The following is a 25221-nucleotide window of genomic DNA, read 5'->3' on the forward strand; positions in this document are numbered from 1 at the left end:
TAAGGTAGATAATATAACTTCGCCACGTCGGACTTCTAATAGCATGAGAGGCATCTGATATAATACGTAGTTGTTTCATCAAATTCTTGGTGCCTGCTTGATTTATATTCTCAACAGATATTTCATCTTTATCATCTGCGAGTCCTCTTTTTCTTTTGCCTGACGTTTTGTCACTGCGATAGCTATCAGAAATGTTTGATTGATTCTTTATTTCTGTGTTTGGTTAAGTTATCCTTAACGTACGTTGTAGTGGATTTCTGAAAACAGAATGCATGTGCAATACATAAACGATTAAACTTAGATAGAAGCAAGCAAAAGACAAAACTGATTATTTTTTATAAAATTTATTAAGTAGAAAAAACAGTATTATAAAACTGTGTACAAGAAACAGGACAAAAAAGTCTTTATTTGGAGGCTCGTTCATAACATCTTTTCGAATAAAGATAAAGATTGAAATAGTACAATATTTGCTGTAATAAAGCAAAAAATATGTTTTCTTATCACTGTATAAAAAAGAAGATGTGTTATGATCGCCAATGAGACAACTCTCCACAAGCGACCACATGACACAGAAATTAACAGCTATAGGTCACCGTACGGCCTTCACCAATGAGCAAAGCCCATACCGCATAGTCAACTATAAAATGCCCCGAAATCACAAATGTAAAACAATTCAATTGGGAAAACTAACGGCCTAATTAATGTACAAAAAAATGAACGAAAAACAAATATGTAACACAGCAACAAACGACAATTACTGAATTACAGACTTGGAACAGGTACATACATACAGAATGTGGCGGGGTTAAACATGTTAGCGGGATCCCAAATCTCCTCCTAACCTGGGACAGTGGTGTAACAGTACAACATAAGAACAAACTATAAAAATCAGTTGAAAAAGGCTTAACTCATCAGATGGATACAAATAGAAATACATATAACAATAACACGTGGGCATGAATGGATACTTGTACATCCCAACAACAAAAAAACACTAAAAACAGATCTGAGAGTACTCGCTGTTACTGACAGAAAGATCAAAGTTAATAACAACTAATATAAAAAAATCATGCATCTAAGACTAAAAAATCATGCATCTAAGAAGACTAATTGATCATGCATCTAAGACTAAATTATCATGCATCTAAGACTAATTGATCATGCCTCTGAGACTAATTGATCATGCATCTAAGACTAATTGATCATGCATCTAAGACTAATTGATCATGCATCTAAGACTAAATTATCATGCATCTAAGAAGACTAAACAATCATGCATCAAAGACTAAATTATCATGCGTCTAAGACTAAATTATCATGTTCTGTATAATCATCTTCGTTGTCTTCATTAAATAACCAACTTTGAATCTCAGTAACACTGCTGTCCCTCTGATTGCGTTTCGTCTTTCTCTATCAGGTTTTGAATACCCTTTATTGTCTAAAAAAGCAAAAAGATATTTCATAGCCACTTTATTAAAATTTCATTTTTCGTTTTCCGAACAGGTTGTTTGTTTACTTATTGTGATTATTTTTAAGCTGATAGTTCAAAATCACGTCATATTATTTATATCTTTTGTTTCTGTTGATCCACTATCTTCTATCATGGAAGAATTCCAAAACATTTCATTCATGGTTTCTCTGCTTGGAGTGTTACCAAACCTTGATATAAAAAGCTAACTAACATTAAAAAGTGATAGCCTTTATCATCTAACAGTAGACGCCGAAGATACGATTATATTTTATAAAACAAACTTCTGGCCAAAGGGAATGTGTATTAAGATGTTAAAAGAAACTGAGACTTAAAGATGATATAAATATTGAAATTATCATAACTAACGTCTGAAATAAATTTTTTCTTTAGCCCTTTGTTAGATGTCGTTATTATGTTTTCTGTAGCTTCGATGTGAATCATGAAAAAGAGGTTAAAAATACCAAGGGGACATTCAAAGCTCATAACGAGATAAACTGACGCCATGGCAAAAAACAAAAGACGACGAAACGAAAAACAAATTCACAAAACACAACATTCCAAACTAAATTGGCATATTCAAACGGACCTTAATATTACTCCCGACCGATATAAATATTAGATGCGAAAACTGCACATCATGTATAATAAAATCGATGCGACCTATTCTTAAAATCAAATCTTTTAAAAACTTTTAACGGATGCTTTTTTGTAAAACATATTTTAAATTCCCTCTCTTTTTAAAACTTGACAGACAAATCGTTAAATAAAAACAAAGAAAAACAATATGCATCGAAAGTTCCCACGAATATGGTCGAAATCTTCTGCAAAAAGGGTAAATTTCAAAAAGGAGTAGGCCCGATAAGACCCCTTTTTGGCCCCAAAATATAGCATTTAAAAAACTTGTTAAAAATGTAAACTTTTAGCTATTTATTGGAAAGTAGAATACTTTCATTACATTAATATGGAATGTTTTTGACATTACACTGCACATTTATCAGGTACTAGCATCTTTAATTCATGCAAAATTACTGAAATCTTCACAATTTTAGCATTAAATTTTGTGCTAAATTGTAGACGGTTTTTGTCTAAAATGGAAGTGGCCGCACTTGTGTTCAGTCTTAATATTTAGATAAATGTTGTATTTGATGATGATACATGACATATATAAAGGTTGAGACTGATCACGAATGCGGCCACTTCCATTTCAGACAAAAACCATCTGAAAAGTGACGTTTTGTGGCATATTTGATAGATTTTTCATATTTTAGATTGAATGTTGGCGTCTTTAATGACCAACTCAGTTCAAATCTTTTACATAAACTAAATGAATCGACTGGAGAAGACACTTAAACTGTCAAAAATGTTACATCAGATGTACTTCAAATTTTAGGCCAAAAAAAATCCCTTACCGGACTTCTCCTTTATATCATGGTTTGGTCTATTATAAAAAGTTTTAAATTGGTGTTTGGATACATAGCTTTCGATTGTATATGAACATGTTTGGTTTTTTTAAAACATCAATATAAGAAATGTATTATAATCTTTTATGTCGTTGGGTTGCTGTTTCGTTGACGATAATCCACATCTCCTTTTATTCACCAATGTAAATAAATCCCACAGAGGTTACCAAAATTCTAACATCAATAATTCATTATATATACTTCGAAAAAAATTTGATTCTTTTTATTCTCTCAATTAACTAACAGAAGCCAAAACAATCTTCAATCATGTCTATAGATATAAGAAGATGTGGTATGAGTGCCAACGAGACAACTCACCATTCAAGTCAAAATTTATAAAAGTAAACCATTATAGTTCAAAGTCTTGTTTTATGAATTCTTATGACAGCTTTGTTTAACATGCATCTGATATATAAAGTATTGTCGAAGACTACGCATAACAATGATGTAACTAATTAAGTCAGAACGGAATGATTGAGGAATGTCTCACATGTCTTGTTATAAGTCGTGTTTTTGATAGATGTAACTTGTCAATTAGCGTGTTAATGGCATGTCTTAAGGTTTCACAGGTAAACACATTGCACATATTTTGTCGAATTAATGTAATGGGTTGTTAATAGATATCGTCTGTGATTAAAACAAAAGTTCCAATCTCAGATTCCAATGAGAATAAAATTTAATGCATGTGTCTGTCATTACAATACAATTTGTAGAGCTTAATAGATTACAATCTTTATTTACAACTTTGAATGAAATGAAATGTTATCGAATTAAATCCTGTAAATACTCCAAAGATGCGAATATTTAGGGACCAGTCATTATTTATAAGGCGAGGTGGACAGTGCATTTTAGGAGGGGTCATTTCCAAAAGTATTATACCACTAATTATTGAAATTTGAAAAAAAAATCTATTTTATACTTAGGGTGTTTTTAAAGCAGGGTAAAACTGAAAAATGTTGATTAACATTAGCTGCAACAGCTTCAAAACAAAGAATAAGGAAGGTCATGATGAAACATCAAGGAAATTCAACCTAAGGATTAAACTCACTAATGACTTCTTACCAAACAAAATGAATGATCTTTATCAAATAAATTGATTATTTCAAGCTACCTATAAATTAATAGAATTATAGTGTAGAATGTATCCAAAGCCAGTACAAAATCAGAGAATATCAGTATTGTAATCAGGGGAAAATCATGTTCTGTTGTACTTGGTAAAAGGTTGTGTCAGTGTCCATTGAGCTGTCAAACTTTTGAAACTAGGTTCTTAGGGGGGGGGGGGGGGTGATTATGTTGTTCATAAGAATGATAGGTGGTGCAAACTTTTTTGTGAAAAAAATTTGAGCCGACCCCCTCAGCTGATAAATAATTACCGTTCCCTCAATCGATTGTTCAGCATGCCAAATATACCATCGATGTAAGGATTAAAACCAGAAGTGTTTCAAGCTTAATATAGTGTCTATGTTGTTTTAAAGACTATGATAAGTTCCCCAAAACGTTTTGAACATGTTGCATATGTAAGAAGAAACAACAGCAACACGATTGATGAATATCCAGATAAGGCCGTTTGTTGCTGTTTACTTCTTTTGCGTAAATGTCTTTTACAATTTTGTCAGTGTGCATAAAATCTGTTTATTTTGTTTTCTTCTCAGTAGAATTTATATTTTGCTTGATTGATCATACTTCCATGACGTGGAACAATGACATGAAATCTTAGCCTCACAAAAGTTCTGACTACAAATATTGTCATGTAAAGTATATTTCACGACCGTAGAATAGTCAATAATAATAAAAAAAATAAGTGATTCTTGCATTGATCCAAAATATCAGGTTATACAATTGATTCCAATCCTCGAAAATAAGGTTTAGGTTTAAATCGCCCAGAATCTAGCAAAGTGGAATAAGTTTGGTTAGTACAGCAAATTCCTGAGGGCCGATTAATTAAGCTCGGGCTAGTTGTTGTTTTAAAGCTTTGTAAAAGGATTAATTTCTTTTTTTGTTTTGGATCTTTAGCACGGACAATTTTGAAACGTCTTTGATTGTCACTGCAATTACAGTATAATCTCTTCATGTGTGTGCCGTGTGGTTAACTGGATTTGTGTAATATTATGCTATATTCTTTATATATTTAATAAAATACTTATAATAGCCTTTTCAAAACCACTTATTTGATAGCTCTTGACGCAATTTGTGAATGTATCTTACAATTAAACAGGTATGACATTGTTCATACAGACAATCATTAGAATTATTATCTTTGCTTACAAAGATGTCAGTTTCAATTGCTTAAGATTACGACATAATTTTTTCGATCAATGAGTTTGACTGTCCCTCTAGAATCTTTCGTCCCTCTTTTTTTTTCTATTCTCTTGTGGTAGAGCTGAATTTTGAAATTCGACATTTGAAATTTGTGTATCTCTGTTTCGATCTATTTAAAACAATCTTATTCTTAATTCGCACATTTTTAGACTTTCACTAATAAACAACTCGGACATAAATTCTAATTTTTCTGATGTAGAACTAATTATGATTTTATCATAATCATTTCCTTTGCACTATGTGTCCGTCAATATTATTTTTATTCACTTCCAAGCATATATAGAACCATTCAAAATGTTCAATTGCATATTTTCGAGTATAAGCATTTCAAATGTCAAATTATTTCTATTTATTATGTAAAAATTACTTTTTATGTCTCTAATCCGTTATCAATTATTTTCTTATGTATATCTTCTTTGCGTGCTACTAGTAATTGTACGTTTATTTAATTGTCATTCTATTACCGCGTTTCTGTATTAGATACACCTTGAGTGCGATAGCCCGAATGAATGTATCTTATTTACACTAAGATAATATTGTCAATGCAGAATGATAGTTTTCAATAATTTAGGAGGGGGTCTTTCAGCGATTTGACCATATGTAATTGAAAAGCATAATAAATACAGGTTATCCAATTTCATTTAAAGACATCTTGGAGTAAATGATGATATCATTGTAACCTAGCCAAAATTCTTTAATCAGTAGTATGTTTTCTGAAGTCTTTACCTCAGTGAGGTTCAGTCATTCAAACTGACAGCATCTTCCTAATTCTTAAATAACATGTATTCCGTCCAGAAATCATTAGGTTGTTAACTACTGCATAGACTTGTTTCTTGTTCTGCCAGTGGAGTTATAGAGAGTGGCATCACGCAAGTGACTAGGTCTTAGTCATTGTATATCTTTGGCAGTGCCGATTTCTGCAACCAGCTGCGTTGCATCTCGTTATCATCGTCATTCTAGTAGTATGTTTGCCGGTTACACTTTTATCAAAAATACAGATCATTCATCATAGTATTCTCGTGCTAGCTTTCAAATCAATATAATTACGGCGTCAGTTCAATGTAACCTAGTTCTAGAGTTTCATTCAAAAATGCACATTGTGCAAGAATGATGTGTTTATTTATATAAAATTATATATATCGTTCAATAGAACAGTCTTCTTCCCACATATTTCTTGTCGTATCACAAGGCAATGGAAGCATTGGCATAATTTGTTACACACAATGAATGGTTGATACGTATACATCCAAATGAATGGTTCGTGTTTGAAGAATTAAATTATGACGATTTTCGTTTTCAAGATCAGCAATGGGATAAAGTAGTAATACATGTAGGATTATTAGAATTATTTAAAGTACAAACGTCATCTCTCAGATAAGAATCATCATGGAATTTGATGAATTTTCTACACCTCCAGCGTCTCCCTGTGAAAGTGACTGCTCAGTGAATACTTTTACTTATAGTATAAGGATTCGTTGGTTGTTAAATACAATAAACATGATTCAAGAAACAACGAAAACTGTTATGCATGAAATTGACCATTTGATTAAACAGCCTGTAGAAACAATGATGAAAGAAATTAGTTTCGAACACTTAAGTAGAGAAGATATGAAAATGAAGGAAAAAGAACTCCAGGAATGGACTATTTTATTGACAAATAGATTACGAATAATGAGGGAAACAAAGGAACAACTAAGTGCAGACCTCGAAATGTTTTTTAACCAGTTGTGGAATAAATGCTCCCCAAAACAACATAGGTCATGTAAAGGAGACACGAAAGGTATGCTTAAGATTTGGGTAGCTTGCCTCTAAAAATATGAATTTCGAAATAAGATTTACAAAGACAAAGTTATAGAAGCGTTTGGGCGCATTATTGGGGATATTATAATATAGTTTATTTGTTCGGTTTATTCGTGCTTTTGTCATGAATTACTTACCACCTTGTTTGAAAGGTAGCAGTGTGTGTTCCTTTTAAAGTTTTGGGTTTTATGTGAACGGGTAGAGGAATTCAGAATTGGTATTTGTTGCTACCCATAGATGGCGGAATGTACGTCACGGTGTGTGACTGTCATACATGTATGATGCTTCGGCACATGATAAAAAATACGGTTTCAACTTCCTCGCGCAAAGTTCACCTCAGATTAGTTAGGCTATTATTTCTATATGTCCTTTTGTGCCATTCAGCTTCTCACGTATTCAGATAGTTATACATCATAGACTTTTAATGTTTTTGGTTTTAAGCGGTTTTTTTTCTGATGCTAAATCTATGAATTCGCTACGGATGCACCAAACATATAAAGTATTATTTACATTTTCCAGAGGAGAAAGTAAGAACTAAGACCACTATAGACTCGGAGCTGGAGTTTGCGTCTTGCTGTTGTATTATGTGTTCATAATGACTGTTACATTTTGCACACCAATAAGACAAACGCACGTTAAATACCTGGTTCACACGAAAAAAATCTTTAATTTCATTTGATGTTCTATTATATATTATGACTCCATCATTCTTGTATCTTGTTTAAAGAATCGAGTCCTTAACCAATCCAAATATCTCAATACAACCTTTAAGACAGATCCTCTCTTTTTGTACCAGTACATATAGCCAGCGAATCATAATAAGATATCGTTAACTTTTTCTTAAATAAATACAGTATTTATTTCAATTTCCCACCTATAAAGTGACTGGGGAATAGAAATATGGTCACTTTGGTCTTCTTCTGGCAGTCAAACTCTCGCCAAAGAGGGGCGTCCGTTTGGCTGTGCGAGATGTATCAAGTACGCAGCCACGTCCGGTCAGAGTGAGGGACGTGACGTTGCTAACGTAAAATATTATTTTTCGCGACGTCAAACTGCGACATATCGGGAAAAGATGCATTTTTTTGAGTGATTTTAATCATTAGCTTGAAAACGAGTACATGGACCCCTCTTTTTTAACATGATATTTCGCTTGATACTGTATGAAGATTATTTATTCAAAATTTTTATGAAGAAATCACAGATGATTTTTATTTAAATTACTAGTTAAATATACAGCAAAAATGCCGGTTTTTTTCTAAAATCTTGAAAATTTAATAAAATTAATTATTTCCAAAGAATTGTTACACAAATTAAGAGGATAGTTTTGTAAAGAAGATATTCCAGATCGTTTTTACAAATATCCGCATGTGTTTATCTTTTGAAACAAAAATGTTTAATATGTTTATCCAAAGGATAGAAATGTCCAGGAAACCAAAATTTTAGGTAAATGTCTAAAATTTCTACCCCATTTATCTCTAAATTTAGCACATGAAGGTATATTTTTTATTACACATTTGAATTAACCAGGTGAAAAATAGCTTGTATGCAAATTTTCGTAAAAAAAACACCGTTGGATCGAAACTGTATCGTATGCCCTTAAATCCGATGCTTCGTATAGAGAGAGTGTCACGCTCTCTGCACGTTAAGAACCCTTGCAACAACTCTTTGAGGGGTTCGTCGGTGGCCTGTTGCACTTCCAATTTTCTGTCCCTATCCAATGACCCTCATTTTCCAGTGGTGGTCGGGACCTTCATCCTGGACGGCCTATATTACAAGACCTACCTGTTGTAATTATTATCAATTTGTTCTCGTCTTTAACATGCATGAAATATTTACCACTGGACGTTAAGCAACCGAAAATTAATCAATCAATGTAGTTTTTTGAAATAGTAATTAAAATTAAAATTTTTTATCATATGTATCTGTCTAAATGAAAACTGATTATTTTACACCTACACTTGATTTGATTTCATATTAAATTTTATTGTATCTCGTATCTCGTATCTTGTATTGCTGTATCTCGTTACTTTGTATTGCTTTTTATAAATTCCTATAGAAATGGCTGTCACTCACAGCATGTATTCCGAGGATTTATTATATTAAGGTGAAGCAATACTGCAGATAAGAAACACAAGTGGCCATAACCATGATAACAAATTAATAAACAATCTAACTAATTTCAAAGTGAAATTATTAGATAGGGGTTATGAAAACGTCGAAATAGATGATAGTATTACTGATGCTTTATGAATTATGACCGTACTGAATGATTACAGCAAAACAAATTGAAAGAAAAAGAAAATATTCCGCTAAATATAACCCATATATACGTACATTTAAAAAAAAAAGTACAATGAAACACGAGCATTTATTGCAGTTTGACGAAGAATGTGTACAAGTATTTAATGTTGCACCAATAGTTGCGTATAGCAAACATAAAAGTGTAGGAGATATGTACTAGATCAAAGTTAAAGAATTTAACATAAAATTGACAGTTGGGCCCCTGATGATGGCAGATCTGTCATAATATCTAGATCTATAATAATTGATGAAGAATTAAAACCTAGATATATCAATATATGCATGTACATAATCGAACTTTTCTATTTAATTTGACCTGTTGATACTATTTGTAATGCTTTTTTGTTATTTAATGTTAACATGGATCTTGTCTATATACCAGCTTTGATTATCTGGTATTACTACAAATTTTCACTTCTTCGTACTATGAACCTCAAAATTATTTCATGATCCTTAGATGCTGTTCTTGGACCTGTACAGGAAGTTTTATCTAGCACTAATTGTATAGTTTTATTGATGATATTCACCCCATATGTACCAAGTGTTAGATTAGTTTTATTGATATTAAAGAAATTTCTTGGTAATCCTAAACGGAAGATTTTATACACACAGAAGAAGAAGTATACTTAACAACAAAATTATTTTCATTTACCTGTGTATAATATGACGCAGGTTTCTTCAAAAGTGATGATTTTCTAAAAATTAATTGACATTTCACAGTGATATCATACTTTAACTTTGTTTAAACCTGTTTATTTACTTTTGACTTTAATTATTTATCCCTTGTAATTTTTTATTAACTATTTAACTGGACTTTGCCCAATGTCAGGCGACCCTGGGAATTACAAATTATGGGAGCTTCGTTTGGGAGACTTCGTAACAGCATCCTGTTACAATCATTTCTTGTTAACTGTGTATTTGCATTCAGGTGTCACAGGTCAAATTTATTCGTTCATTGTGTGTTAATTTACGTTTTTTGATTGAGTTAAGACTTCCAATTGATATTTTATAGTGTGTTTTTCTATGTTGTGATGTTATACTATTGTTTCAGAAAAGGGAGAAGGTTTGGTACCATTAAAACGTTTAATCCCGCTGCAAATGTTTGCACCTGTCCTAAGTCAGGAATCTGATTACAGTAGTTGTCGTCTGTTTATGTAGTTCATACGTGTTTCTCGTTTCTCGTTTTTAACGGTTTTTCCGTTTGAATGGTTTTACTCTAGTAATGTTTTGGGGCCCTTTATAGCTTGCTGTTCGGTGTGAGCCAATGCTCTGTGTTGAAGGCCGTACCTTGACCTATAATGGTTTACTTTTATAAATTGTAACTTGGATGGAGAGTTGTCTCATTGGCACTCATACCACATCTTTCTATATCTATGAATAATTTTCATATTTGATTATATCAAAGTAATGCATCTTAAGATGACCGTCCCAAGCTTTAACTGCCGAAACGCTATAATAGTGTCGGGTCCTGTCAGGCAATATGGGATGCGTGATGGTATGGGTGATTTATAATAAATCAAATATCTAGATGGAAAAAAAGTATCTAGATAGTTCGCCAGAGTATCTAGATGTTTTCTTACAACCATCTAGATACTTATACGAAGCATCTAAATACTTGTTAAAAGTATCTAGATGCTTTCAACAAGTATCTAGATGGAAAACCCAACTAGATGAATCTACCGCTATTCTGATATGAATGCCCACTCATACACGTGTTGTCCAGTACAGTAATGCATGCGATATTAAAATGATAATTTTGTCGTCTTGAATATACAAATTTAAGGAGATGTGTGTCGTCAATGAGACAGCAACATGATTACCCAAAAGCTATATACACGTTACATACATGTTTATACTTGCTACGATCAATATTTAATAATTACATAGAAGTTTCATACGATTCGGTAATTGTGTGTTTAGACGTCTGTTGATAAAATCTTTATGTTGATCTCTATATAAACCAGATTTCTTTTGACTAGTTGAGTCATGGGTTGCTGTCCCATTGTCATATACCACATACACGTATCTATTTGAGTCATACAAACAATTGCTAAGTGAAATCTAACACAGATTACGATTTTATACATCTAAACATAAACACATAAACCCATTGCTTTAAAAACTTTTTATTTCAAAATATATAATTTTCATTGCTTTATGGAATTTATACTAACATTTGTGTGTTTCTATTCATTTTTAAAAGCTTAATTTGTTTCGTTTGTAACATTCTTGATAACAGATGTTATAGGTGTAGATAAAAAATAGAAAATAGAAATGATAAAATTCCTGGCTCTTCGCTATAAATCTTAATTGACTATGAATCTATATCAAAGATTGTGTTATATTTATAATAACCATAAACAAGAGGCTGTCAGAGTGACAGCAAACCGAATTTTCCTGCAAAAGTCAAACCCTGAACAGTTGAGCAAGTATGGACACTTCATTTAAGCTTAAAACTGATCTGAATTTGGATTGTGGTTGAATATTTGACACAGCATAGGTTTGTGACACAAAATGAATGTAGTCAAAGAACTGAAATATTTGAAATTGGACATTTATTTAATTACCTACTATGGTCCAATATCCAAAATCTAAGTACATTGTCAGAATCAGCATATCAAAGAACTCCAAAAATTCATTTTTCAATGAAATCAAACAAAGGTTTAATTTAGGACCCTTTGGACCACAATGTAGACCAATTTAATAAAGGAGTTCACAATCCAAAATCTCTCAATACATGGTAAGATTCAGCATTTCAAGGAACCACATAAATTCAATTTTTGTGAATCAAACAAAGTTTAATTTTGGACCCTGATTTGGACCAACTTGAAAACTGGGCCTAAAAATCTAATATTTAAATACAGGTTTAGATTCAGCATTTGAAAGAACCCTATATATATTTAATTTAAGTTGAAAACTTGAAATGAAACACAATTTAATTTTATCCATATATTTATCAACAACCAGTGATGACTAAGTTCTCTTAAATTAGATATGATTTAACACTCAAACATTGTTAAAATCAGCATATCAAAGAACCCAAGAATTCAATTGTTGATTAAACAAAAGTTTAATTTAGGACCCTTAGTACCTCGATGTGGTATGAACTAACTAATAATGAAAATAAATACAGGTTTAGATTCAGCATTTCAAAGAACCCTATATATATATTCAATTTATGTTGAAATCAAACACAGTTTAATTTTGGACCCTAATTTGGACCAACTTGAAAACTGGGCCCAAAATCAGAAATCTAAATATATGTTTATTAATAGACAATCTAAGCTAAGTTTTAAAAGGAGTTCACTTAATCCAAAAAATATATATAGCATTCAGAAAATTAGTTTTTACAGAATAACAAACAATTAACAATTTACCAAAGTAAAGAAAAAAAATCTAAAATTTTATTTATCATTAATACAATGTCTTTTAAAAATCTATAAAACTTATCTGTAATTATCTTCAAAAGTCTAATAATGAACTATATAGCTTTTAATCATCAACACTTAGAAAACAGAAAATTTTCAAATAAATCTGTCACTAAAGATAAGACATTAACCATATGTTTAGTAAACTGATTACAGGACTTATAAACAGGTGAAAATTATCTATAAAGGCTTAGTGTAATCAAACTTAATGCATATAATTAACAATTTCTGTTCAAAGGAAAATAACTCAATCACAAAAAAGACCCCAGGGGACTCAACTTTTATTTCATTTGATTTGTTTTATTGTAATATACAAGAAGAAAAATGGTTTCAGGATGGGGATCTTGACTGTTTACAAGTTAACCCAAAAAAAAGGGGGTGGGGGGTTACCCCAGGGGACTCACCTTTTATTTCATTTGATTTGTGTTATTATCCCATACAAGATTATATATGTTTTAGGGGTGGGGATCTCAACCGTTTACAAGTTTTCAAAAAGAAGGGGTTGGGGTTTACCCTTGTGGACTTCCCCTCAATTTCATTTGATTTGTTTAATTGTCCCATACAAGAATATATATGGTTTAGGGGAGGGGATCTCAACCGTTTACAATTTCTCAAGCAGAAGGGGGTGGGGGTTACTCCAATGGACTTCCCCTATATTTCATTTGATTTGTTTTATTGTCCCATTCAAGAATAGATATGGTTTAGGGGAGGGGATCTAGACCGTTTACAAGTTATCAAAAAGAAGGGGGTGGGGGTGACCCCCATGAACTTCCCTATATTTCATTTGATTTGTTTTATTGCATACAAGAATATATATGGTTTAGGGGTGGGGATCTCGACCGTTTACAAGTTCTCAAACAGGAAGGGGTGGGGGTGACCCCAGGGGACTCGCCTTTTATTTTTAATTTGATTTGTTTTATTGTCCCATACAAGAATATATATAGTTTCAGGGTGTGGATCTTGACCGTTTACAAGTTTTCAAAAAGAAAAGGGGTGGGGGTGACCCCCATGGACTTCCCCTATATTTCATTTGATTTGTGTTATTGTCCCATACAAGAATATATATGATTTAGGGGTGGGGATCTCGACCGTTTACAAGATCTTAAAAAAGGGGGGGTGGGGATGACCCCAGGGGACTCGCCTTGTATTTCATTTGATTTGTTTTATTGTCCCATACAAGAATATATATGGTGCCAGGGTGGAGATTTTGACCGTTTACAAGTTTTCAAAAAAACGGGGGGTGGGGGTGACCCCAGGGGAATCCCCCTCAATTTCATTTGATTTGTTTTATTGTCCCATTTAAGAATATATATGGTTTAGGGGTGGGGATCTCGACTGTTTCCAAGTAATCAAAAAGAAGGGGGTGGGGGTAACCCCCATGGACTTCCCCTCTATATCATTTGATTTGTTCCCATACAAGAATATATATAGTTTCAGGGGAGGGGATCTCAACGGTTTACAAGTTCTCAAACAGGAGGGGGTGGGGGTGACCCCAGGGGACTCACCTTTTATTTCATTTGATTTGTTTTGTTGTCACATAGAAGAATATATATGGTTTCAGGGTTGGGATCTTGACTGTTTTCAAGTAATCAAAAAAAAGGGGGTGGTAGTTACCCCAATGGACTTCCCCTATATTTCATTTGATTTGTTTTATTGTCCCATAGAGAACAAAACCAATTTTGGGACATACAGCATACGTACTTACAGACAGACAAATGTAAAACTTAATGCCCCCTCAACAACAGCGCAGGCATAAAAGTGTGGCAAACTGATTTGCCAAACTGAAGGACAAACAGACAGACAGACAGACAGACAGACAGACATACAGACACACAGCCTACCAAAAAAATTTCAAACAATTAACCAATGATATTTCGCCAATAACTAAAATTTATTTCCATGAACCAGTAACAAAACACCAAAATAATTCTCTAAAATTAGATATGACTTAACCACTCATAAATCTCTAAAATCTGATTTTATATCTATCAATTAAACACATCACTTTTGAAAACAAATAACTCAAACTTATTTCCATAAACCAGTAAAAAACAAGCAAAATACTTCTCTAAAATCAGATATGATGTTATATCTATTTCCATATTATAATCAAATTTAATTAATAGTTGCTAATATTGTTTCTTTCAGGTGTCAAAAAATAATACAGATCTGCAACTTATCTATCAATGTCAAAACTTTATCTCATAATAAAAATAGATTATTATCTAATTAAAACAAGTTTAGATTCAGCACTTAAAGAACCCTATATATATTTAATTTATGTTAAAATATAACACACACAAACTGATTAATTTTCCCAGGGGACCTGCCCTTTATTTCATATGATTCGTTTTTTTGTCCCATACAAGGAAATATATGGTTTAGGGGTGGGGTTCTCAACCATTTACAAGTTCTTAAACAGGAAGAAGGTGGGAATGACCACAAGGAACTCACCTTTTATTTCATTTCATTTGTTTTATTGTAACATACAAGAATATATATGGTTTCGCCGTGGGGATCTTGACCATTTACAAGTTTTCAAAAAAAAAAGAGAGTAGGGGGTTACCCCAGGGGACTTCCCCTAAATTTAATTTGCTTTAATTTATTGTCCCATACAAGTACATATATGGTTTAGGGGTGGGGATCTCAACCGTTTACAAGTTTTCAAAAAGAAGGGGGTAGGGTTTACCCCCCGTGGACTTACCCTATATTTCATTTGATTTGATATATTGTCCCATACAAGAATATATATGGTTTCAGGGTGGGAATCTTGACCGTTTACAAGTAATCAAAAAAAAGGCGGGTAGGGGTTACCCCAATGGACTTCTCCTATATTTCAATCAGAAAACAGTAAATTTTCAAATAAATCTGTCACTCCAATGATTATCATATACTACAATATTTCAAAGATCTAATTAATAATGAAAATAAATCATTATCATATGCTGAAATATTTATAATATCTAATTGAACAGAACTATGGTCGTTTAACATAGTACTCTAACATTATTAATAATGTAATAATCTTCAAAATGTCTAATGATATAGCTTATAATCATTACCACTTAGGAAATAGATAATTTTCAAATAAATCTGTCACTCCAATTTTTATTCTGAGATAAGACAAATCATAAAAAGATAACAACAGTAAAATAATTTAAAATTCTACTTTTTGATATTAAAAATGAAGATAACTCACAAAGGAGATATACTAAAATCTTGAAAATTAATAGAGACCTTCATTAAGTCCCAGGAAACATCATATTTAAATTTGAAAAAAAATTATTAATGCGTTTTCATGTTATTGTGCGGACTATGTTTGGCAGCCGCCAGAGCCGCCCAGCCGCCCGCCGTATATAACCATTTTAATAACCGATATTTCCTTCGAAAATCCGGTTAAAAATGACATGAGAAGCAGCCCAACCTGTGAAACAACAAAAGGAATTCGAATTTTATCCATTTAATACTCCTCAACTGAGACTAATTATCATGTGTCCTTGTCATTCCCAGCATCATCAAGAACTTCTTAAAAAATGCTCATTAACCTTTAAAACAAAGCTTGCTTTATGTAGTTCGTCCTTCATTAAAGTTTATATAATCAACATAATCTTTGTGTATGAGTGTATTTTTGTATTTTTTATGTAGACAATGAGACGAATTTCGAGTCAAGTTCAGAAAATTTGAACGCAAAGGGAAAAGAAAATAGTGAACATGGACTTCGCAGCAATCTGTCTAGGGATTGGAGACTTGACAATACAGAAATACACGAGACAAAACAGGTACGTTATAAAGAAGATGTGTTTAGCAAATTGCTAATTCAAGCGGTGGTGCAAAATGTGTTTTTATTTATTTCGGCTATATCGAACATAAAAAAAACCTGTTCGTTCGTCCACATATAATTATTTTATTTATGTATCTTTTTTTTAAATCTTTTCTTCTTTTTTTTTAAGGAGGGGAGGGGGGGTCTTTAACAAATTTTGCACTTTTACATATGCTCACAAATCAGACAGCGCGATTTATTTTAAACCGCCTCGATGGTCTCAATATAGAGTACTCGGCAAAAACGAAGTATGTAGGTATGATCCCTAGCCGGATCAACCTAAGACTTGAAAATTGGTCATTGTTGTTTTCCCGCTAACCACGTGACCTTTAGGAGTAATAACAAAATTGGTCGACTCGGAATCTGTGTCTGTCTAGTGTGACATGTCTTCTGCGAACTGTTAACTATTGAATTAGCACATCAAAGGTCGTAGCGTTTCGGTCTTTTACAAAGCAGGGTTTATTTTCATATAACATTAAAATTTTCACTTCCCTATATATGTAATGTGTAATGTTTTCCATTGGACGTTGAAAATCAATCCATCCATCCGGGTTTAATTGTGATCTCTTGATAGCGTTCAGTGTTTTTTCTCTGATTTTTAACATCTTTGTTATTCATTGCATGAAAAACACCATCAGTTGAACGGCAAACGCCTGAATCTGACAGATAAAGGCCAATCTGTCGACACAAAAAGTACCCGTATGTAAAATGTTTACGCCCACAAACAGCGCCACCTATAATTTTTTCTACGGCGTCTTTGAGAACGATGTTCCGTTCTTTAGTAAATTAAAACATTAAATTAAGTAAAACATAGAAAAGTAAGTGTATAAAACTAATTAAAAGATATATTTGCACATGACTGGTTATGCATGATACGCTGGCAATGTGCGCAATGTCCTTTAATCCAAGATTCAAAATTAGTTTGTTTCCTATGTCAAAATGGCGGATTCCAATGTTTACATTTTTCCATCGATTTGAGAGCTGACACAAATTCGTATCCAATCATTAATTTGCATATTATGTACTGTGTAGGGTAGCTTATCCAATGGGATTTACTGTTATAAAGTGGCTATACGTTACCATCCATCGTTACAAAAGTGCCATGTGTTTTGTGTGTATGTATTCAATATTTACGGTAAATAATCAATGTTATGTTCATTATATTTCCATGCATACACAAGTCATAACAGCAAATGCATTTTTTATAGAACTTATAAGGTAAACAGACATGTTTAACTGTCTGCTTTAGCAAATATTCGTGTAAATAAATCTGATGGGTCGTTTTGAATATTCAAGCACAGCAGACAAACACATGGTAGATTATTGATGTTTGTTTACCTAAATTGAACGTTGTTGTTTCTAAATACTAATATCGTGTTATTATTGTTTAACAGCAGATAAAATTAATTTTACAATTGCATTTTACTACTTTCAAGAGTTATATAATACACCTTGCCTAAGAAATAGGTCTAGGTCCAGGGACTTCCTTTACTAGGTCCTTAAAAAATGAGGCTGTAATAATGTACATGATGTAAATTACCATATTTACATTCCAGCATTTTTTTGCATTTGATATATTTCATATACATGTACATGTATGTACATAGAGAACAATAGAATAAATGAACATACATGGGTTTAATTCCCACCCTAGGTATTAATTTTAATACTCGTTAGGGGTTGGAGCAAATAGGGCAGATTGCAATTGACCATAATGTAGTGTCTAAAAATGCTGATTGATGTGGCCAAGTCCTCAACATCCTTTTTTCTAAGGATTAGTAAGGGAACACTTTACATATAGTCCAGTGGCTAAGTCCTGTCTTTTTTATCTCTATTATTTCCTTTTTTATATTATTATATTTCTTATATTCTCTTGTACATGTAGTAAGCTAAAAAAGCTATCATTACTCTTTTTCCTCATCTGCCTGATAACAATGAAATGTATTCATTGTTGATGTCTGTAGAGTGACTTATAATTTAACTGCTAACAGACATTTGGACTCTGGTGGATAGTTTCTATACTGTTATCTCATTGGCAATCATACCACATCTCTTTATTTTAGTATAGGTTAAGTATTTAAAGTAAGTGACTAACAAACATTATATCATTTGAAAGAAAAATTCTGCTATGATTTCAGTTTACATATATCAACAATAAAATTTGGTTGTATAAATTGTGTCATTATGTTTATAATGACCACTGTAATTGTGAACTGCCATGGCTGTCTTGTACAAAATATATTTGAATAAGTTCCTTTATGAATAGTATATAGATGTTTAAAAAAACAAATGTATGTACTAGTTCCAGATCTATCAATTCAAAAATAATTTATGTTTATTCTAATTAATTGAATAATAACAACTTATTGCAATAATCATGATAATCACGATATTAATACAAACTAGCATTCTTATATGTGATACATATATAACTTAATGCAGCTTATTCTGAAATTGTTATGTATATCATAAAAAAGAGTTTTTTTGTAAAAGTTACCAAAATTGTCTGTATTTCAACCACATTTAGGCCTAGGAACCTTAAATTTTTAAGTGTAGAGGTTGACAAGCTAAGTCATGACTGTGAATTCAGATATTATCATGAGGTTTTTATTAAAGTAAATAATGCGATTAAATTGATTATCCCAATAAAAAGAACTCGCATTCTGATTTGATACTATGAGAATTTTTCTGATATCAGAAAAATTAATATCTCATTGTTGTCCATTCTTCAAAAAAATTCTTAACATACTGTACATGTTTTTAAGTCAGCTTTGTTTTTATCTCAGAATACTATAACATGGGAAGTGACCAATCTCTATACATATTATAGTAGTCTCAGGTTTTTGTTTTGTAGTTCAATTGACTATGCATTTTAGAGCAGTTAAATATGAATTTGGATTAAATTTGAAGTTGATTCAGTATATTTTATGACATAATAACACTCTTTTATTTAAACAAAGCATTTTCAGACTTTATTTACAGATCAGCTTAGCTAATCATTTATTTTTAAACGAATAATTTAATTAAAGGACTCAACAGTTGTTTGTAGGACTTTTGAATTCAAATATAAGGAAAATAAAATCAAAACTTGAAGTAATACATGTAATAGGAATTATGAGAACTGCATGATATCAGATTGCAATACAGCTTTTTGTTCAGTTTTCTTTGTGTTGATTATAATGATTTAAATCCCTTTCTGGCTTTTTGGATGTTCAGATTTTTTCTCTTGATTAAGAGCGAGCAACGGAACTTGTACATTTTATATAGTTTCTTATCTCGGGGGCGGATCAAGCCAATTTTCAAAGACGAGGGGGGGGGGGGGGGGTTTCAACTATATGTTTCCATTCAAATGCATTGGTTGTCGATAAAAAGAGGGGATTCCAATCGCCGGACCCCCGGGAGATCCGCCGCTGTATCTTATAGCAGGTATAATATAAAAATAAAAAATTGTACTTCTGTCCACTGCAAATTGACTTTTTTTTCATTCAATGTCAATGTTCACAATTTTGAAGCATGTTTTGTCTACATATTCTTTTTTTCCATATTGTATTTTAATGTAATGCAAAGTTAAATTCTATTGTAACACAAGTTCTGCTGACAAATGGCTGATAAACCCCTCTTGTATGTAATTATTTGGCATGAAATGAAATATGTTTTTTCTGTATATGGAAATTAAGAAATAATCAACCCTCTCTTTATAAAAGACCTGGATCTGCTTAAAAGTTCTTGCTTTTCTCAGAATTTTCCATTGTTACATCAGGAATAAAGGCTACCAATAATCATGCTTGACAATCATTGAGGTCACACATAAAGAACCCATCTCTTTGCAGATCATAGTAGAAAAACAAAGATACAATGTAGTTGGTAACATAAATGTATTGTTTAAAAATATCAAGAGAAACATTCCCATACAGAATCTCTGTCAATAAGTTATTTTTCCACTCTTAACAGTGAAATCTTAAATATGTAAATTGATCGGCAAGCCTAACATCTTGAAAAATAAAATGTCTGTAGGAGAGAACTATTGTTTCACAATTGATGCTGTGTTAGAATTTATAATATCACTCTTTTTCCCCATATGATCAGCATAAAAATTGACAATCTATAAGTTCTTCAGTCTAAATAACTTTTTTAAATCTCATTTCTGATGGAACATTTTCAGTGCACCAGATTAACAACTTTATATGTTAGATACTTATTTAATTATAAAAATTCAAGTCTAATTTTAGAGTGTAATTTTAATATATTTAAACAAACTGTTCTATAAACAACCAACATGTACAAACACTGAGTTTATTTTCATATCCTTTCTAAGAATATTGATACAAAGAAAGTAAAACAAAGACTTGTATCATTCCATCTACCAAAAGGGTGTTTGAGAATATTAAAATAAGTCCAAGTTTCAGAGAAAAGTCAGTTATCTATAATTTTCTTTTTTGGAAGTTTTCAAAAACCTGTGTTAGGGTACTTGAAAAAATGCCATATTCAACCATTCCATGACTATTTTAATGTTACAAAAGTAGAGGAACATGAAATATTGGATGGGTATTCAAGAAAGTGTCGAAATATAACTACAATCATTAATTTTACTCGAATTTACTGTTGTGAACTTGCAATTTCCTACAACGCGTGTACGGAGTTATCTCCCTTTGATCATCAAAATTTAACGTAAAAAATGGTATTTTATACCCCTCAACACGTTACCATACCTATTTAAGGAATAATTAAGGATTTTCCGTGGACCTACGCAAATTTTCAGAAAAAAAGTTTCACTTCACTCGTGAATTTATAATACTTTAACAACACTTTTTAATAATAATTACAAAGAATAATGAAGCTTATTCAATCTAGAATTGAACACTTTGATTTTTATTGATGTACGAGTACAAATAAGACGATACGAGTAAAAAAACCACCAGGCATGCACGTTTACCAAAAAAAAACCCGTAAACTCTGACCTTTTGTCACGTGACCAATGTCTTGACCTTAGAAGCCATTAAATCGTTTGCCGTCCAACTGCTACTTATCTAAATTTCATGATAAAAAAAAAAGAATTCTTCGAAACAAAATACTTCGTTTTAATTGAAATTCTAGATGTTCTAAAAAGATGAAAGGAATTGTGCATAGTCCAGGTTATTGCTTTAATGAGATTCGTTATGGAGATTTATAGAATGCAAGAGTATAGTTGTTCATTAAAACATGATTGAATATGGTAATTGTTCTTTATATAGAATTGAATTGTTCTTTCTGTATATGCTAGATCGTTTTTTAAAAAGAATGAAATAAAATCAGTATCTAAAATCGAATTAAAGGTATCTCGTACCATTGTAATCTCGTACCAATGTCAACTCGTACCACTAAAAAAGAACTCGTACCAATGCAAACTCGTACCACTGCTAACTCGTACCACGGTAAATTCATACCATTGTAAACTCGTACCAACTTATTTAAATGCATTCAAATGGTGTTTAATGATGAATATATACTTTAATTTCACTCGATACCTCTTAAGTCTGTAAAATGTATATAATTTGAAATTACAATGACCAATTTGTAGCTACCTATATTTCCGCACTTTCTGTGTTGCCATTTAGAACATACATCACACTCTTCTTGTCGGGGTCTAACCAGAGAGAGGCACCATATACAATTGTCGTCTTCCATTGTGGTTATGAGAAACCTCACAAACATGCCCCATTTTATGAGGAAAGTGGGCTTTGAGACAACTCATGTCAGCTTATGTTTTGATAATCAGGAATTTCATTTAATAATAAACATTATACATTTAATTCCAAGCTGTTAAATTATAAAACAACAATCAAAATTTAATAATATGGTTAAACAAGTTGATTTTTGTCTAAGTTTTCATTAAAATCTGGTATAAAATTCAAAGATATTTTAATTTTTTGTATAAAGCTTAAAAAAAAATAATCAAAAAATAAAATCTAGTATAAAATTCAAGTAATTCAACTTTTTTTATTAAGTTTACCAAAAAAAAAATCATAAAACATTCGTATTTTTGAATATATTTTTAATGGTACGAGTTTGCAGTGGTACGAGTTCTGATTGGTACGACTTCCCAGTGGTAATAGTTCACATTGGTTCGAGTTAACTTTTTTGGTACGAGTTTACGTGGTACGAGTTTACAATGGTACGAGTTAACTTGCTTCCTCTAAAATCGACTTAAGGTCTGTTTAATTTTTCTAAGTATCGTTTTAACCCAACTTGTTTTGCTTAAAAGATTTTACCGGCTTTTTTCAATTATTGATTCCTGCTATAATTTTATCTTTAAAACTGCAATGTTATGAATATCAAAAAGTGTGTTTCAACCTACAACCACCTCATGTATATCAACCCCTTTGCATTCTAACTTATTTCTATACAGTGTATTCATAACACGCGCACTAAATGTGATTTTTTTATTTTTTAGAACTATTGCCACACATACCTTGACGATAACTTGAACACGCTTTCGGAAATTCAGAATACCTACCTGTCTGACATAAGTAACAGTGAATGCAGGGATAAAAGAGCGAACGAGAGAAACAAAGAACACAATGAAAGTACGAACAAAGAGGTTGCTTTCGAAAATTATAACCAAAGGCACATGAGTAATATAAGTAAATGCAGACAATCAGAATTCGCATTGCCGGAAGTTAACGGTAAACCAGTTCTTAGATCCGAATGGCGTATTAACCTGTTAAACAACTCTAAAAATACTCAACGGAAGGTTGCTAAATACTGTATCGGAAGTATGAGCAAATGTATATCTTCTATTGCCTTTATTCGATTTTACTTGAGAGAACGAGGGATAAATATACTCCTACTTAGATATATTGGAATTTCATCAAACAGTGTGATGCCTTTTCATTTGACAGTAGACGTTGAAGATAAAGCTAAGCTGAATACTATATTTAACGGAATGCGCATACAGGAAGTACAAGAATCAGAATAACAAATTTGGTGTAATACTGAATTTAGATTTATCTTACGCATGTAAAGCCTGAATTTGATTATAATCTAAAGTGTCTGGAATTTCTACACAAGTGGTTCTTTCGCTGTGTATCGAACCTATCAGACATACCAAAAGTCCAGTCCATTACAAGGGGTTCCTCTAGTAATGGATTTCTGGACATACTTATTATATACATAATAAGGAATTTGTAATATTGGCGATGGACAATCAGTTGATAATTTTCTGGTACAGGGGAGATAATCAAATTTGGATCATGTACCATCGTCCTTAGAAATGCAATATGTGTATGCCTTATAATTTCGATACGTTAGAAAAGTACGGCTAATTTCAAAAGTCATGTTCGTTTCTCTGACATGAATGAAGAAGATTTTTTCACCTAAAAGTTCTTATAGAGAAAATATACATGTAAACAATTTACAAATATGCAAAGGATCTGTGAATTTAAAGTATAGATCAGAAAAATCTGTAAATAAAAAGTGCAATCAACATAAAGTTTCACATAAATGTATTTATGTCTTTATAAAATAAACACACAGTGCTTTTTACATATATACATGTTTGTAATGCATAACAATGAAAGCAGTTTGACTTTTTTTACCAAAGTTCCCCGAAGTCATTATTGTAAAAAAGTCCGATCGATGTTTACTTAATTCACAATGAAAACAGATCCTAAGTATGCATAATACACAGTATTATAGTCTTCCGTAATTCAAAAAATTCAATGTAAGCAGACTTCGTCAAATACCTATTATACCTAGCTTACTTCTTCCTTGAGTTCTAATTTAGTACTTTAGAAAAGTATTCACTGCACGTGATTACTTACTTAATATACATGTGCATATACATTATAAACAGAAAGATAGCTAAATATATATGGGTTCAGACCAGGGATGGGGTAATCGTATTCTGTAATCGTAATCGATTGTAATTGATTACATTTTTTCCAGTAATCGACAGTTATCTGTAATCGAAGACATTTTCGATTACATGTAATCGTAATTTAATCGATTACAGCAAAAATTGTGATGTAATCATCGATTACTTTTCGATTACATTTCGATTACTTTAGTAAAATAGTTTGATGAAATATAACCTATTCTAAATGAAAGTATGTATGTATTAAACAGAATGTATCAATATGATTTAAGAGTTTATCAACTGCTTTATATCTATCTATTGTCACAAGCTGCATTATGATCAACCAGATCCCCTACCAAATTTTTCTTTATATCTAGCTTTTAAAAAAAAAATGGATGTATGTGCTTGTCAATAATTCAAGACCTTATATATTAAAATAAGAAAATTGATTTGAAATAAGAAAATAGAAAAAGAATAATTAATGAGTCTTAAATTAAGTACTGTACTACATTAAAGTAGTAAGCTTATTTGTATTAACATTCTTTAAAGCATAATTTTAAATAAGAGTTGGAATTTTAGATTAGAATAGATAATCAGTTGATTCCTTATAATGTTATGATATAAAAATTAAAAAGTACACAAAATCCTTTCGACAATGAACCATTGGCTTTGCACTGAAATTCTTTTGGAGAAATAGATACATGTATCCCATTTTGACACTATGAATATATATTGTTTATAATTTGATTAGAGAATAAAAAAATCTAAACACAATTCTTGTCTTTACT

The 25221-nt window shown here is 31.7% G+C and overlaps 1 protein-coding gene across 1 annotated transcript; it reads left to right on the forward strand.

Moving 5' to 3' along the window:
* Positions 1-6462: 6462 nt before the first annotated feature.
* On the forward strand, positions 6463-24338 carry LOC127709922 (uncharacterized). Its single transcript, XM_052215626.1, has 3 exons — positions 6463-7030; positions 16425-16558; positions 23030-24338. The coding sequence occupies exons 1-3, from the start codon at positions 6637-6639 to the stop codon at positions 23552-23554; spliced, it is 1053 nt and encodes a 350-aa protein (XP_052071586.1). The 5' UTR covers positions 6463-6636; the 3' UTR covers positions 23555-24338.
* The last annotated feature ends 883 nt before the right edge of the window (positions 24339-25221 follow it).

The sequence above is a fragment of the Mytilus californianus genome, unplaced genomic scaffold, assembly GCF_021869535.1.
Source record: "Mytilus californianus isolate M0D057914Y unplaced genomic scaffold, xbMytCali1.0.p SCAF_7, whole genome shotgun sequence".
NCBI lineage: Eukaryota > Metazoa > Mollusca > Bivalvia > Mytilida > Mytilidae > Mytilus > Mytilus californianus.

Excerpts from the sequence above, each read along its gene's own strand:
- LOC127709922 (XM_052215626.1), top strand. The coding sequence starts at position 6,637 with ATGGAATTTGATGAATTTTCTACACCTCCAGCGTCTCCCTGTGAAAGT. Across the intron at positions 7,031-16,424 it reads ATGTAAAGGAGACACGAAAG|ACAATGAGACGAATTTCGAG; the intron begins GTATGCTTAAGA and ends TTTTTTATGTAG. Across the intron at positions 16,559-23,029 it reads AAATACACGAGACAAAACAG|AACTATTGCCACACATACCT; the intron begins GTACGTTATAAA and ends TTTATTTTTTAG.